The sequence below is a fragment of the Ostrinia furnacalis genome, unplaced genomic scaffold (assembly GCF_004193835.3).
Source record: "Ostrinia furnacalis isolate ACB-3 unplaced genomic scaffold, ASM419383v2 OfSCF4780, whole genome shotgun sequence".
Classification (NCBI taxonomy): Eukaryota; Metazoa; Arthropoda; class Insecta; order Lepidoptera; family Crambidae; genus Ostrinia; species Ostrinia furnacalis.
The window spans coordinates 116,870-135,051 of NW_021135019.1; the positions used below are offsets into that span (position 1 = coordinate 116,870).

Sequence of the window (18,182 nt, forward strand, 5' to 3'; positions counted from 1 at the left end):
CCTAATCAGCCTTTTTAAAGCCTCTTACTACCGTCTTTACTATGTATACTAATGAAGTCGTCTTCAGTAAATCTTTCCATTTCACTTATAGTTTTCAAATACAATAAGCCGGATAAACTACACTTAATATAAATAAAGTATCTTCAATGTTTGTCACGATATTATGTTATTGTCATCTGAAGATGTTTATTGTACTGAATGTTAGCAGCTGNCAAAGTAATAAAAACCACCGGTTATAGGGGCATTTTTTGGAGAAATTGATCAAATAACCAAAAAAACACGAATTTAAAAGCAGATTTTTTTCAAAAAGTATCATTTTTTATTATTTGTTGGCCATTTTTGTGTATTTTATGTATTTTTTTAGTATCGCCTGTTATTTAGCATTATTATTGTTTTTATTTTATTAGGATATACCGCTTAGTTTAAAAGTTATTACGTTTTCTTTACAATAACTAATTGGGAGAAAAAAAATTCTATAAAAAATTTAAAAAAAATCTTAAAAATTTTTTGACCTCTTTTTTGTCGATAAAAATAGGTCTAGTTTCATCTATTTTCATATGTACACTTTAACGTGACTCACACTGTATAAAGCATGTTGCAGTGATTTGTGTAAAATTCTCGGTGCTTTTATATGTATAAACCTCTATACTGTTAAACATAGCTAAAGTACTTTTGTAACTCTACGTATGTGCCTTGTCACTCAATTCCTTTTTTGCTACGTTACTGATCAAACTTTACGTATGCCCTCTTCGCTCAACATTTACCTACCTTTCCTACGTATTAACTCAAAACTTTTCTTTCACCATAATAAAGCCATTTCATTGCTGAATTCACTAATAAGCTAATAACAAACTACCCCCACTTGTTTGACGATTAAGCAAAGCCGGGCTTAGTGCAAGCGCAGGAGTCGTAATCGCGCGAAGGCATTATCGGGCGATAGCTAAGCCGCTGCGGCCCTGGTAGCTTGACCGGCAGGGGAACGAGAAATTGGACACTGCTTTTTCTTTAACTGTGACAATTTCTTTAAAATAAGTGATTGTAGTTGTTAACAGGAAGAAAGCGATGCCTCAATACTGCTGCGGACCTGGTAGCTTGACCGGCAGGGGAACGAAATACTGGACAATGTTTTGTGTTTTATTTGTCAAAAATTGCTTAAAATGCAGTGATTGTACTTATTACAGTAATAATACAGATAGATAAAATGTCTATTCGCTTTACATGAAACAACTGAGTCCCAAAACTACTGCTGCCCTGGTAGCTTGACTAGCAGGGGAAGGAAATACTGGACACAGATTTTTCTTAAACAGTGACAGTTTGCTTAAAATGCAGTGATTGTAGTTATTACAGTAATACAGATAGATAAATACGCCCAAAACTGCTGTGCTCTCGTAGCTTGACCAGCAAGGGAAGGAAATACTGGACATTGCTTTTTCTGTACGAGTGATAGTTTACTTAAAATGCAATGATTTTGGTCAGCAAAAATGAGAGATTATAGACATTCTAGGATAGTGAAAATGGTAATGTTTTGTTACATTACTTGACTTTACATTCCAATTTTCCAATTAAAAGTGACTGGAGTGAGATTAAAAGGTGTAAAGCCTGTAGAGTCAGGACGAAACGAATAAACATAGGATAAGCAGAATCATTGTTGTTTTCAGCAGTGGTCACCATAATTCATCTGTTTATTATTATTTCTAAACTAATACTTTAATTACATTTAGGTACATCATAATAATAGTATCATACTTACGGTCCATTATTCATCCATAGATAATTTACAACTACCTTCCATAATCCCTTAATCGCATTATATTAAACGTCTAGGTACCAGGAGGGCAGAAGTTTGAAGCGGTCAGCGTGGCTAATCGAGCGTGGGGCTCGCCGCTAATGCCCGGCGCTGATTAACCTATCTGGCCCCCTGGTACGCTCGGCTGGCCTGACCCGCCAGGGAAATGATAGTGGAGGCCAGGGGAAGTTTTTTGTCAAGTTTAAGCGTCCACTAATAAGCTTTTGTTGCGTGTTGAATTACATGGGAAAACAAAAATAAACTAAATGTTTAATTATTAACTACAGAAAATAAAGAGCAGCAGGCAGCCACAACGCAGCCAGGCACAAAATATGTATAAAAATACTTTTTACTAAGTTTCTCAGCAAGGCCTAAGATTTTTTTTGTTTTTTGGCTGATGGCACTTCCATACTTTATAATGATCATTTAGAGCCTAAGTTAGATTAATATAATTTTTGTACTTAATGTTTTTAAATGGCAAAGAGTGACACCAGCTCACGAACTCTATTAACAAACTTATTTATTGATTTCTTAGCTACTAAGTAAATACTCGTACACAGCAAAGATTCAAGTGATTTATGCTTCCAATCAAAATGTTAAGGCTGAGTTGCACTATCTTTACCCGTACTTTAACTTTAACAAATTATGTCAAACAAAAACCTGTCAAACTCCATACAAAAACAACGGTTATCGTCATAGTTACGGTTAAAGTTGGTGCAACCAGCCCAAGACGCGTTCTGACGCTGGCGTAATCTGCCTAAACCCAAAATTAAACGTCACCCGCCGATAACTCATCGTGTGCAAAGCGCATTATCGCTCCCGACCACGCTGTATGCAAATGATTGTTTATTAAAATTAAATAAATACCCGGCCCCGTGTACAGACTGTACAGTTTTGTCGCAAAATAGCTGCTATTACCACAACAAAAGGGGTTATTGCCGATTTACCACGAAGTAAATTCGTCATAAACATACGAGTATATTCGGCAATTGGAGGTAAGATAGCCAGTTCCTCTGTGATTGAGGATTCTGGATGAAGCTCGCTTCTACCTTCGCGATCATCACTTTCCATCAGGTGCTATACAAGCCAGGTCAAGAGTTTTCTAGTTGTGGATAAAAAAATGGCAATAATTTGCTACAAATTAATACAAATGCGTGCGATTACGTCACGAAAAAATCATGACTGTAAAAAATTCGTCCTTTTATTGTAAATCTTTGTGGCAAATCGACAGCAACCCCGCTGGTGTACTAGGCGCGCATAAATACCGAGCGCTCTTTGTTTTAATTAACTCGATAGAATCCAACCCGGATTACTAGCGACGTCCACACTTGCAATTTCCCAAAGAAAAAAGATCCCAACACTCCGGCCGAGAACTTCGCTCACAATCTAGATATATGGCCGAGTTAAGATGTGCATCTAAATAGCCTCTGCCGCCCTGGTACCTAACTTTAGATTACTTGCACCAACTTTACCAACTTTCCGGGAAAATGTAAGTTTTCTCCTTGGAAAAATTCCCGCGTGTAACCCATTCAGTTCGGCTCAAATTTACTGCGCAACTTGGACGGTTCGCTATGGAAATTATAATGGAGGCAACAAACAAATGAAAGATTATGGTGGTTTCATTTGGGCGTTAGTTACATCAATTTAATCAGAGATCACAATGTAAGTTTTTGTACTGTTATGTACGTAAAAGTCACAATTTTAGAGTGCCCGGAGCGAAATTTTATTGACTAAGTTTCAATCGATTCAGTATGGGAAATAAGTCAAAAGGACAATTATTTTATTCTTCAGTTACAAGATATCCGATGGTTAAAAAATCAGCCTTTAATAAGTAATTTACTACCTCAGAATAAAACAGCCTGCCACTGCTTAAAACAGCCATGCAAAATTGAAACAACATAATTTGTACTACCGCCACAAAGTATCCCTTTGAATGGTTTGAGCGAAGAACACCGAAGGTTCATCCAGTATTCACCGTCCTGCCCCGTGGGACTGACCAGCGGTACATTTTTAACCCAGCAGTACTAAGAAAAGGGAATTATGTGGCCGCCTGCGACCCAAACCCTTTGCTACACTATCAGGCTCTTTTTGAATCATTTAACTTCGTTAGAACCCCCCGATCGCAGTTTATGTAGCACGATTCAATTGAAAATGCATTTGGAATGGACTTGTTAAGTGAAAGGTGGACTAGAATTACTTAGAAGTTAGGTAGGCTACTTGATTTTAACACGAAAGTTGGTGAAGACTGACGGGAAAGTTATGACTGTATAGTAAAAATAAACCTCGAGAAAACTAGAAGTCTATGCTTATTTTTTGTGAATAACATTTTAATAAAAATCACGAATTTATACCCAGTATAAAGTAACATTAAAGAGGAAAGAAATGGTATCAAAAATCCAATATGACCGAAGCCCGTTCATCACCAACCAAGGGACGCACAAAACTGAAACCTTCGATTCCAGAAAACCTGCCATAAATTAAGATAGCAGACAAAAAAATTGCGCCGACATCTTTATAATACCTCCATAAGCTGCTACCGGCGTTTAGCCTATCAGCCCTGAGGAAGCTATATATCTGCGAGCAGGTGTATCTCCCTCGTAAATACGCCCTTTTTAATATACCCTAGATTTGGCATAACACCTCCTGATATAGGGGACCAGGCGACGCAATAACTGTGACGTGGAATGCATTAATCAAAGAGTGGATCGCAGGGTTTTTCGCAGCGGAATATTGCTTGTCGCTAACTTATGGTGCCCTGGTACTCGGGGCTCAGCTTAGTTATTGTTTGTATGGGTTTATTTACGTTTTTCCTGGAATATGGGAATGTCGACATAAATTAGAAGACAATGTGCTTTGTGGATGGGCGAAAAGGGAATCGGATATGTGTAGAATGGGAAATGTGATGAAAATAGCAGCACTGTGTAATAAAGATGGCTGAAATCATTGACAAAATGGCATATTTAATGACAGTATTACTATCAATTTTATTTACATATAGTCCAGTCAATAAAGCATTATAGATGGAAAACTGTAGAACACAATTTCTGACTTCAGGACTTTATTTAGACTAGTTAGGAGGTGAACATAGCAAAAGTCCCCGCCCTTAGCCCTTGAGCCGGCGGGGAGAGGGGGGTTTAAAGGTGCCACTTTTCGGTTTTTCGCTTAATCCTCGGAAACTATGCGTCCTAGTGACATGACTACTATGAACCAAAAAAAGCATATTCAATTTGCTACAGATGAGATAGTCAAGTTTTTCTATAAATTGTATAGTTTTCGCGGCATCTGCTCTAGAAGGTCTGTAATATTGGAAATTTTAAGAATTCAAGATATAGAAAAACTTGACGGTCTCACCAGTAGCAAATTGAATAAGCTTTTTTTGGTTCATAGTAGTCATGTCACTAGGACGCATAGTTTCCGAGGATTAAGCGAAAAACCGAAAAGTGGTACCTTTAAACCCCCCTCTCCCCGCCGGCTCAAGGGCTAAGGGCGGGGACTTTTGCTATGTTCACCACCTAACTAGGCTAAATAAAGTCCCGAGGTCAGAAATTGTGTTCCACGGATTTCTCTCTACACCGTCGTTAAGGCATTCATTGACTGGACTAATAGGACATTATAGCAAAAGCACGACTAAAACAAATTCCGATTGCATTTGAATATCCAAGAGTCTAAACATAGCAGGGCTTATGCTAGAGCGACTAGAAAACATTCTTAAATATTGATACTCGTATGAATAACTAACTTTTAAAACTTATTACAGAATGCCTTCATCTCTTAAACAATAACGTCACGATCACGTCAAATCTGGCGAACAATTACAAACAACTGCAATAAAAGCCACAGTTAGTTACTGACCAAAACTACCCATTTCATATCTGGCCGGTGTATCGGGGGGAGGGGGAGGGACGCCCCCGGCCGTTAAGATAAGGTATCTGAGTGGACAGTGTCTAAGGTTACAGGATACGGTTCGGAGGGACGCTTGATAGTGGTCAATCTATCCCATAGATTCTATGGGACTGGGCACTGGGCAAAGGCAAAAATTCGTCGGCGACTTCAGATCTTGGGGTTTGGAAGGTGTATGCAAAATATATCCAAAGGTTCACCCTGTGGATTAACGGTGAAATGTGGGTATAAGGATTACCACATTTAGCATTAGGTAGCAAGATCAAACTTGTTCAAAAGTTACAAAATGTTTGCGTTTGTTGTTAGGTTTGTCAATTTTCAGTTTTGCAACTATTCGTCATCGTATTTACTCATTCTGTCATCTCTTACTAGAAACTTCTCATAGTAAGCAAAATAGTTGTCAAGAACTTTAAAAAGGCAACAAATCAATGTCCGTACGTCATGCAGATTTCAAAAAGCCTACTCAAAGCCCGACCAGAAGCTGTCAGTCTGTCTGTTCCCCTCAAAGCCTTCAGCCCATGATTGGCATCCAAAAAGATCTCAAAAGATCTCAGAACAAGCATTATCGCTTCCAACATTGTTTACAATCCCCAATGTTGACTTTTTAACAGTAATCTTTTCAACTACCAAAAATCTCTGTCAATATTCCCACCCCTTCTGTCAAGGATCCTAAGCAAACTGCAGCGAATACGATAACTCGGCTAATCTATTCCGAGAATAGATCCCGCTACCCCAGCAAACACGAAAACCCTTTCTGCAAACTCGCCTATCAAATGACAGTATTAATTAACGAAAACTCCGTCCTGTTAATGCAGCGTTAAAACGAAAAAGAAATGACGTCCATCTTGTGTAGAATTAGCGAATAATTGCCCATTTGAAACATCTACGAGTACTCACACGACTACTTAAATGACAATCTGGCAGGATAAAACGTTAAAAAACTTCCCTTTTAAAATCGGAAGTCGACTAATTAAAAATGACATCAATTCCGAAAAAAAATTGACAGCTTTTAAAAATAAGAAATCATATTAAAAGTGATGTGGACTCTTTTAAATCTCGAACTGAAACGTTCGAAAAAGGAACGCATATGTATTGAGTTTGAAATGCGAACCCCATCGATCGAGTTAATAGCATATACCCGCACATTCCAAATTCAAATTTTGAAGATTTCAGCGAGGCTTCGGCCTGTCCCTTTCTAATGCCCGTCGGGATGTATAACATCGTCGCACCTACACACTCTATTTCCGCCAGATCCGAATTTCCTGTCCGGTCGGCGGTGGGTAGGTATTAAACGTCGCTTACTTAAAAAGTGGGTAGTTTTCGGAAATCTGGTCTCCGGAATAACGGAAATGATTTCTGTCGCCGCTGGGGCGATGGATTCCGAGTGTCGCGCGTCAAGATTAATGTTTGTGGGGCTTGTAATGAATTTGTTGAGAAAAACATGAAGGAAATCCTTTCGCCTCGAACTTCTTGGAGCATTTGTTTGGATGCTGCAGTTCCTATTTGGAAATAAACAACGCTCATTTATTGCTTTTACTGAGCTTTCTTATTGCTGCTATATTTCTATTCGAAGTAAAAAACATCTTAAACAAGTATGTTGAGAGAAAGGTCAATTCTGTTTATTTTTCTGATCGACTCAGACATTTATGACTGCAAATAGATACATTTAAAGTATTTTCTCCCCAACCGCCGCCATCTTGCGCCATAAATTACATCGCGCTAAATTTCCATCAAAACGCAGTGTCAACGCACCAACCAGTATTTATTCGGTGGCGAATAAAAAAGGTCTTTACCGTTTAATTCGCGGGCCCGTCCACCGTCTTCCAATATTAATAAATTCTTGTTCCCCGGATTCGCTTGCAATTTGCCCCGCTCGGCGAAACTTACGAGGCGCCCTTTTGCTAAATAAAGCTAGGGAAGGCAAGTTTCCTCAAGATTTTTAACACCAAAAACGGCCGAGCATTGAGCCATATTTTGGGGGAACGTTATTGGTTTAGTGCGGCCTAAATAAAGGCTTTTGCTGCCGTAGTTCGGACACTAATAAGGAAATGTTTTGGGACCAAACTAAATTCTGCGCATTGATATTGCTCGAGAAAGAAATATAGGGCTGGGAACGTAAGTCCAATATACACACTCTTTTTGGAAATTTTCCTCTCATCAACAATCGAACGACGAAGCAGACGTTTGCTTATAAAGAAATTTCTTAGTAATGATGAAAATGAACCCATCTTTATTATGTTTGATGTATGTAATGTTCACATTAAGCCGCTGTTGAGAATAGAAGCAATTTTCCATTTCTATTAGCTTTTGACGTGACCGTGTAATAACCATAAAGTACCAGGCGCGCATAACGCCGGGACGGTGTGCGTCCATGTGCATAAATAACGTATAAATTGTGCCACACGGCTCCTCAAAGCGAACCCGATACTTGCTGGAAACCGAACACCGAGCGCTAGGAATTCCGCGTTTGTAGACCTCCTAAAGCATCTGTTGTCCTGGTGGTTTTATTGCACGCGATATAAATAATTAAAAAATATAATTAACACCATGTTGTAACGAGGCAGGTACAGCTGTAATTCAAAATGCATTAATTTTAATCTTTTTTTGTCTAGTTAAATTATGAATTCAATAAATTAAAATTTGAATTATGTTCCTGACTAAAAACAACAAAAAAAACTTTGCTGTTATCTTTTTCTGCAATAAAATATAAATGTTTTGCTCCATACCTACTTGTTGTATAGAAGACCGACCCCTTAAACATTTTGAAGTCTAATTATAAAGTTCACCAAAGTACAAGCAGCATTAATTCTGACATACCAAAAACAATATAGACTTTGGAATCTGTCTCGGTGTTGCCAGCATTATTTTTAGCCGCGGCTTACAGGCTTTGGGGCGTTATTCAATATTATTCGTTCGTTTTCCGTAAGGGCCAGAGCACACGATGCGTTGCGGCGGCGATGCGACGCCGGTGCGGTGTGGCTGCGTGGACTTACATAGAAATTAATATCTGTGGCAGGCACACGAGCGGTGCGGCGCCGCTTTACGCGATACTACGGCGAAGTCTTGAAATGAAATTAAATGAAATAGTTTATTCAGTACTTAGACCCTTTCCAGGGCACTTATACACGTCTCAAGTATAGCTTGCCCTACCACCACTTCGGGACAACATACGGGCCGGTGCTGAGAAGAAGTGGCGGAAGAAACTCAGTCACCTTTGTCAGCCTCTTTTTCAATCAAATACAGTAATTTTTAACGTAATAAGTGCGACCTAGGCAGGTAAAATCCACGCACTCTTGTCATTTAAATAATCGTTTACTTTATACTATCCTTTTTCATAAGGATTTTCTTAACCTGTTCTTCGCGGTGCAGCATCGCATCGCATCGTGTGCGTTGGCTTTTATTCAATATTATGCCTTCGTTTTCGGCGCGCCAGGTACGTATTAAGAGATTTGCGCGCGCCCTAATGAATGTCCCGACTGTCGCACGATGGTGTTTTGACTTGTGTTATTCTTGTTTCTGGTTATTATTACTTTATGCCCCCTTAGGTGTTATTATAAGTTGGGTTTTTTAGAAGGAAACTGTACTTTACGAATCATTTCTTTACTTTTATTATAAGAGCTGAGCTTTCGAAAGCTCTACCTCTCTATGGGCTAATATCTAAGTATGTCCCCAAATATTGTAATAAATGTAGAGTCGAAAAGAACGTAAGATACATAACGAAAAGATATTGCTGAACCATAGAACTTTTCAACAACGTTTTCTACTTTGAACTTTTTAACTACTAAAACGTCGCATAAAACGTTCAACTCTCAAAATAAAAAGGTAACGACAATCTTGGCAAATCACTGAAATTGCGATTCAGAATGGCCGCCACAAAACATAGATCACGGCCAGTTTTAAAATTCAAGCAGCGGTCACTCGGATCGGTACCAATATTGCGGGCGCGCTGCATTCAAATCGCCATGTCTGACAATTCCGGGCTGCAATGGCCTTTTTGGACTCCTGAATTAATTCCAGCGTTTGATTCGCGCATGTAACCGCGCTGTAAGATTTGATTCGATTCCATATTCGAATAGGCCGCGCTGATTGGCTGCAGGTGGCTGTCAGCGTCCGTCCGCGTAATCGAATGAATATTACAAACGTCACGTTGACAGCTATGCAGTTTCATGCCCGATATGTGGGTCGAATGATCTTTTCACGTCCATTTGAGCATTATCCACGTCGCGTCGATGGCTCACGACTGTTGTTCAGCAACGAATTAGGGCGGAGTGCAGAGCCACCATTGACACGTCACTGGCTGCGCCGGCCGTAATGAAAGCACTTAGCGCTAAGCGAAGCAATTATAAGTAATTTGGCACGCGGTAATGGGCGCGGACAGCGATGCGCAAAAACGCGCCAAACGAAACGCTAAAAGCCCCTAATTCGATTGTCGACGGTTACTTTTTAAACTTCGAACTCTAAAACGGCCGGAAATAAATCTTTAACTTTTTCAGCGGAGATACGGATCCAATAATAAATTCCTGTCTCAATATTTCAGGCATGAGGCTAATTGTAAAAGCTTCGGCGTAATTAAAATTCGCACTTGTAACTGGAGTAGATCGCGTTGGGAATTCGGGGAATTCATAGCCATAAAGAAAGTGGGATTCGGGTGGCTCGCTGCGAGCGAAACAGAAATGCCGGGCTCAGGAGACGGCGTCACCTGAGTGCTCCTTCTGCCCTGGTGATTTATGGACGCGGATCCGGACCGGTAATGAAATTGCAGCCCCCTCCCCCTCCGCCCCGCGCGAAAACCCATTCTAGAAATTACTACGCAACACTGAGTCTTGCACCGACTGTCTCGACGTCCTTCTTATGCTAATGTCTTACTTTTTGTCGAAATCCATCAGTTACATTTCCATCTTCAATAATCACATAATATTTTCAGTTACGATATTGTGTTTGGATTGTCTTTAGAGACGGTTGTGCCCTTTGAAAGCGGCTTTGTATACGCAATGAAAAATTTATTGCTCCCGCTGGAAATTTTAATTGAAAAGTCCGAGTTGGCGGCGCATTGTGTATGTTTTTTCAACTTCCACACGCTGGCAATTTCAGCGCATTCAGCTGTATTGTGGCGCTGCAAGCACATAGTTCCTATGCGCTTAGTTTCCATTAAACAAAACTGACACTACGGGAAGTATTGACAGTAGGCATTATGGGAAAGTGGGAAAAGTACAAAGTGATGAATAGAAAAACATTAAATGAAAACCATTATTTAAGTGCTACGTAAGTACGACATGAAACATAATAATAGCAATAGCTTCAAGAAATGTACAATACTGTTAATAAAGATTCATAATTTATTATTTTCCTAGGGAAATCAATCTAACTAGACTACCAGGATAGCATAAACTATCTCACAAATAGTGTTATTTTATTATATTTTACAAAAGCAGGAATGTAACAAAACTATGCGCTATTTTCGTAGCATGTTACCAGGACTTCATGGATTCATAAATAACCAAACTCATATCGCTAACGATTAGAAACTAGTGACCGACCGAATATTCGTTTTCGTTTTCGGCCATTTTCGGCCAAAAAATGGTCATTCGGCCATATTTTCGTTTTCGGCTAAAAACCAGCCGAAGCTTCGGCCAAACCGAATATCAAAAATACGTGAATAAGATGGGGACGTTTATCGTTCCGATATCTTCGGGAGTGAATCTGATGCACTCATGGTTCCAATCAGACTTGAACGGACGCGGTATTGTCACACTCTTTTGAAGTTTTGAAGTGAGGTTACGTTGTAAAGGGTGTACAGCGAAAATTTTCCAAGTTCAAAATTGAATACAAATAAAACCAAAGAGTTTTCATTAAGTTTAATTGTTTCAAAATAGAGTCTAATGCGGATTTGAAATACGCCATATGTCACTGGTCGGGAGCCTACAGAGCGTTCGCAGTTGAGCAATAAGTATTTGAAATGTATTGTCGAATGATCGATGAATGTCTGATACCACAACTGCAACTGCATCCCGGCCAACTACTATTTCAGCAAGGTGTCTCACCACACACGGAGAGTACCTCGATGGAGACACTGAGGACTATTTTTTCTAGCCGCCTCGGTCACCAGATCTCACACCATGCGACTTTTTCTTGTGGGGATATCTCAAGTCAAAAGTTTACAGCAAACAATCCTTAAATAATTCAGGTTCTGTAAGAAAATATCCGCCGTGAAGTTGCAGGATAATTATTAGCGCGATTTGCTCTCGCATAGTTGCGAATGTAAGGGTCCGGCTGTGAGAGTACATTGCCTATAAAAAAATAAATCCGCATTGATAAATTCCAGTTATCACTAATGATAACTATAAAACTATATAAATAATAAAAAATAATTAATTTATTTGTATGAATCATTTTTGAAGTTGAAAAATTCCCACTGGACACCCTTTATTTCTTCTTCACTTCCCAATATTTCAATATAAACCGGAAATAATATTCTACTAAGAATTCATAATTCAATTTTTTGTGTTTTAATGCCGGTTTTCTTTCTGTCAAACGTCATTATGTTTTTGGTCAAAACATTAACGGTTTCCAAAGATTTTACATAATTTCAGATTGAAACTTGAGAGTTGAAGGTCATTTTCGTTTTCGTTTTCGTTTTCGGCCGAAAATGAGACTGCAGCCGAAGCTTCGTTTTCGTTTCCGTTTTCGGCTGAAAATCCATATTCGGTCGGACACTATTAGAAACAAACATGGTAGCGCAAAAGTGCATCTTCAAGTATTAGAAGTACCAGGGCGACATAATATTTCAGGTGGTACTCGACGCGTCCGCTATTTAGTGGCCTAGAGCTCTAGAACGCTGGTCTTTTAACTCAGAATGTTAAAAATAATTTTCTTTTTAATTACGTTGATAGGTAGGACATACTGGCTGGAATACATTTGATTTTCCCAGTGTAATTTGAGACATTTCTAAACGTATCATTTTTTTAAATTTTATTGTGCTCAGTAATCCATTCTGAAATAGAGAATCTGTGCTTATAAGAGCATGTTTAAGCTATCGCTACATTTTGGTCCTACGTATTTGACGTAGGTTTTCAGACTATGACCCTTTTGGCACGTTTAAAAGATGAGATGAAGCTGTTTAACACAATAAGAAGAATCTGTCACTCACCGTTAAGTGCTGAAAGAGCCACGCCCGCAGTATGTTGGTGGCCACCTTCGGGAAGATGCCCCGTTTCTTTTGGTTCTTCTTGCCGTTGGTGTCGTCGTCCTCCTCGCCCGTGCCCTCCCCGGACCCGATACTCGCGTTGCTGGCGTCACCTGGCGACAAAAGTGTGAGTTGAAACGTGATGTGTTGGTGAGTTGCGATCGAGAAATGATGTGGTGGTACCAATTAGGCTTTGAACGATTCTTTTTTTAAATATTTAAACTTTTGTTTTAGAATTTTAAAAATTCATAAAAGGAACAAAATACCTATTAAACAAAACAAAATGAAAATGATGAATCCTTGAAAATGGCAACGCACGTTACAGTACACAGTATTAGACGTGGAAAAACTACAATAATCTTAATTTATTGGACTCTACAAACGTTTTTCTTGAGTTCCAGTGTTTTATGACTATAAAATGTTTGTTCTTCTATCTTCATATTTTGACAGGCTACATTTTATAACGTATGTTACCTTACACCTCACAATACTTATTACGACTGCATCATAATTAAGTACCTCCGTATGCTATGTAAGTGCACACTAGCAGAATAACAATAACGGCAATGAACACCAAGCAGTAATTAATACAAGTGTTTGTGCAATGATTAAATGCGTTTTATTGCACTCGGAAACCGTAAAAGAATACGACTGCGTTATATTAATAACATTAAGGGACATTAAATTTAATATCGCCATAAATTGTGGCTATTTAATAAATATCTAACGAGTTCTCCTTGCCATTGCCACGTACGGAAAGACAAATTTCGCGTAATTATAATAATGTGTTAATCGAGGTACTAGGCGAGCAGGAATCGCGGGAGATGTCGCTTATCTGCGGTGCGTCTGGCATATTAATTAGGTACGCCAACTTGTATTTATTTAATCACCTGCCACGCCGCTGATTCGTATCTATGGCGCACTTAATTAATTCTTGGTGTGTGTCGTTCGGAGTGGCTCATAGCCGCATCTGGCCGCGGGATCGCGTCTGCGGGCGGTTATGAATTCAAATTGATTCCGTGGAATTAATCATGAATTAAGCACGCGACGGTTATGCAAAACGAACGCAAATCGGCGTCCCGGTATTGTGGAAGTAAATAAAATTACCTATCCCTTTATGCGCGGAAACTCGGGCATTTGTTCAATATTGACAAAGCTGTCGTGCAGCGAAACAGTAGGCTGACTTCCGCAGACTCAAGCCATGTGTTTTGCCTTACATAAAAAATAATTCAACTATTTATTTGCTCGAATTTTACAAAAATACACGGAGCACACGTCGTGTAGAGCACGTTGAAGAAACACGTCTGTTTTCGTGAATAATTAACGTGTATTTTGAGGCGGCACCAGGAGAGCAGGAGAGCGCGGCCCAAACACGATAAACAAATTAGTGTGCACTGAGCCGTATCAAAAATTCATCGCGGCACGAACAAATCGAATCAGTACGGTGCGAACTCCGTCTTATTTCTGCTCTCCTTGTGCTCCCGTTAATAATGGAAACAGAATTCGCTGCAGCAACGGTTCACTTGTTTGCTTTTTTTCGTAATCATCTGTTTAATGTTCTTCCTTTTGGTGTGTTTATCACGAAATTCGTGGAAGGTATCCATGTAATAAAATTCCAGTCGTTACAAAAAGATACCTACACATTCACGTTATATTATTATAGTATGTGACTGTCCATTTTTTAGACTGGAAAAAGAAAAAGTTTGCAACTACTGGCTTTTTTAAAGAGATAACTTGGAATTGTCATTCTCACTAAAATGTCTCTGGGGTGGTGGCGTAGTGAGGCGGGTCGTTACATTCCCTCTAATATGGTCTAGTGAAGCGATGGCTGGTTCACTCGTCATGTCTGTGAACAGGCGCTGCTTTCGGGGACTGGTCAATCCAAGCTATTCAAATTTATGTATGCGAGTCATTTCTACTAGTATCTTAATATGTAAGTCTAGATATTAGCACGTCACTACCTTGTTTAATATACCACGCAATCTTGTATACCCATTCTTATAAGATACACCATACAAGAATGCATGGTAAATTCAGTGAACTGCTCCTGAATCGAATGTACCTACTACTACTATTTCTATTTATTTATATTAACCGGCAGACAGTGGTGACTGAGTTTGTTGCGGCGCTTCTTCTCAGCACTTGCCAAATGTTGGTCTCGAAGCGCTGGTAGGGTAAAAAGATTATGAGACATGTAGAGGCTCCTTAAGAGTAAAATGACGATTTGTAAGAACTATTTATTAGTCCAAACAAATAAAGAAATTTTGACTTTGACTTTGACTTTGCTGGCATTTCAGTTTTGAATTAGTTAAAAAAGTAATGAATAGTGATGCGCACTTGCGCAACGCGTTATCGACAAATGTCAGCGCAACGTGTCGAATGTCTGCGTATCGTATGGACCGGTGGCATGCACATTGTGATGGTAATAGGGGCAAAGTAATAAAATTACTCTTAGGCCATTACCCGTCGCCCCTCAATGGTGCTACCCCAGCGATATAGGGTGTACAAGACACAATAAAACGGTTACACTTTGACAAAAACAACGGGATTATTGTCTGTGTAATTGTTTTATTCGCTTACGGAGATTTATTTTGGCGGATTTCGCTCCGTTTTAAACTCCATGCATACAAATATATCGCGCGTGTTTGAAATGGTTTTTTTGTGAATTGCTGCTTGTTTTTTTTTAAACAGAATCTAACTCATATTTGAATCGTTTTCAAAATTTTCAAAAATATATTTTTGTAGAGCATCCTGTAGCCGTATCAGCGTGCAAAATCAGAGTGCAGTTGCATGATGCAGTGTGTGTAATCCCCTAATTCATCTTAGGGTCGCACACACGGACGTCCCCTAATCTTCACTAATACACCCCCAAATGGCAGTGTACAAACATAAACAGGGATGCGTGTGAAAAGTCAAGAGAATTTAAATTAGTCTAATGTAATAGAATTGCTTTTATGGCTTCCAATGGTTTTTGTGCAAACGAAGTGCTGAGATCGAGTTTCTTTTAGAGCATTTGCGAAAGTGGTTCGCGTTCGGAATACAGCTAGCTTGAATTTACTTGGATTGTATGCAAAATAAACGAAAAATATCCTTTAATGCACTTCTGTTTAGTTTTATTTGATTTAACAACTTTCATCAGGTAGGGGTGTCCACTTTGAAAAAACATCGATGTTTTTTTCGATTCGATATTTTGAAACTGTACATCGATTTCTTTCGATGTATTGGAAGAAAACATCGATGTTTTGTATAAATCGAGTACTTTTTTAAGATTTTTTATAATGCACTAATTTAAGCATTGTATTATTAAAAAACAGTAAAAGCCATACATGAGAAAAATCTTCATTATACAGTGTGAGTCACGTTAAAGTGCACATATGAAAATAGGTGAAACTAGACCTATTTTTATCGACACAAAAAAGGTCAAAAATTTTTGAGATTTTTTTTATTTTTTATAGAATTTTTTTTCTTCAAATTACTTGTCGTAAAGAAAACGTAATAACCTTTAAACTAAGAGGTATATCCTTATCAAATGAAAACAGTAATAATGCTAAATAATAAGCGATACTAAAAAAATACATAAAATACCTAGAAAATGCCAACAAATAATAAAAAAATATACTTTTTGAAAAAAATCTGCTTTAAAATTCGTGTTTTTTTGGTTATTTGATAAATTTCTCCAAATAATGCCCCCATAACAGGTGGTTTTTATTACTTTGTATTATTTTTTATCGTATTACCTTTGTAAAACCAAAAATCGCATGTCTCTATCCCTATCACAATGTTTGCATCATTGCAATTCAAACGATCATTCGTTTGAACTAAGCCTCTCCGGGCGGGCCATTCAACGCTTCGTTAACAACGAAACTGAAACTGGCTCTAGATTTGTAATTTTGATAAAGACGAGTTACATTTCAAATAAAAACAAAAGATTTCGAAGTAAAATAAGCATTTTAGTTAAAATTAAAATTGTCTCCACCTGTAGTGGAGAATAATGTGGTGGCAGGCCTTTGTTTAAACGATCATAGCAAATGTTGTGATAGGGATAGAGACATGCAATTTTTGGTTTTACAAAAGTAATACGATAGAGAATAATACAAAGTAATAAAAAATACCTGTTATAGGGGCATTTTTTGGAGAAATTTATCAAATAACCAAAAAAACACGAATTTAAAAGCAGATTTTTTTCAAAAAGTATATTTTTTTATTATTTGTTGGCATTTTCTGGGTATTTTATGTTTTTTTTTAGTATCGCCTGTTATTTAGCATTATTACTGTTTTTATTTTATCAGGATATACCTCTTACTTTAAAAGTTATTACGTTTTCTTTACGAGAAGTAATTGTAAGAAAAAAAAATTCTTTAAAAAATTAAAAAAAAAATCTCAAAAATTTTTTGACCTTTTTTTTGTCGATAAAAATAGGTCTAGTTTCACATATTTTCATATGTACACTTTAACGTGACTCACACTGTATATTAAAGTAAAAAAAAAAAAAACATCCGCATTTATTTTTATAAGTTTGTTATATTCTAAGTATTTCCAGTGTTCTTTTGGAAGACTTTGCAAAAACAACAGTTTATTTAAACGTTTGCCTTTCAGCCTATTTCTTTGTTGATTGACACAAACAAACTCGCCAACCGACACGCGTGACGCGACATTGACATAACCGTTTTTTTTTTATTATTACTAGAGACACTACTCACTGCACTCGTACGCAGTGTTGCCAACATTTTTAAAATACAAGTTGGGTTGTCCGTATAATTAAAATTTTAGTGGTCAGACTTGAGTTTTATGAAATTTTAATTGGTTATCATCGATTCGATGTTTTAACACTGAAAACTTAAAAACATCGATACATCGAGTATTTCAATAGCTTTTCAAAACATCGGATCCATTCGATGTATCGCATTGTAAACATCGATGTTTTCGATACATCGATGTATATCGAATATCCCTATCATCAGGCCATTCATTTGACAGTTAAGGACCTTCGTACTAGTAAATACCTACATTGAAGTGTTACATTTTATGCCACAACATTCATTTCTAGGGTTTTATATTCAGTATCCAATCTGTGTTAAATATAACTACTAACGGTTAGAGCAGTCATTCGACAAACGTTACAATGCAATGGTGAAAAAATCTTTTTTTTTTCAACAAATTTTTGTTGTGAAGTCAACTAGATAGGAATAAGCTGAGGCTGATAATAGTGACTGTGTTTCTTGCGCTGCTTCTTCTCAGCACTGGCCCATTTATTGTCCCGAAGCAGTGGTAGGGACGGTAGGGTTAATACTGTGACGTGTAAAAGCCTACTTG

At 38.1% G+C, this 18,182-nt stretch overlaps 1 protein-coding gene across 1 annotated transcript in view; it reads right to left on the reverse strand.

The window, feature by feature from the left end:
- Positions 1 to 5,836: 5,836 nt before the first annotated feature.
- Positions 5,837 to 18,182, reverse strand: part of LOC114359992 (homeobox protein homothorax-like) — a gene marked incomplete at its 5' end in the record, with an annotated part of 46,154 nt that continues 33,808 nt past the window's right edge. The window contains 2 exons of the mRNA XM_028314541.1: positions 5,837 to 5,887; positions 12,834 to 12,982. Of these exons, the coding sequence (XP_028170342.1) occupies positions 5,837 to 5,887; positions 12,834 to 12,982 (200 nt within the window). The remainder of the gene's footprint in view (positions 5,888 to 12,833; positions 12,983 to 18,182) is intronic.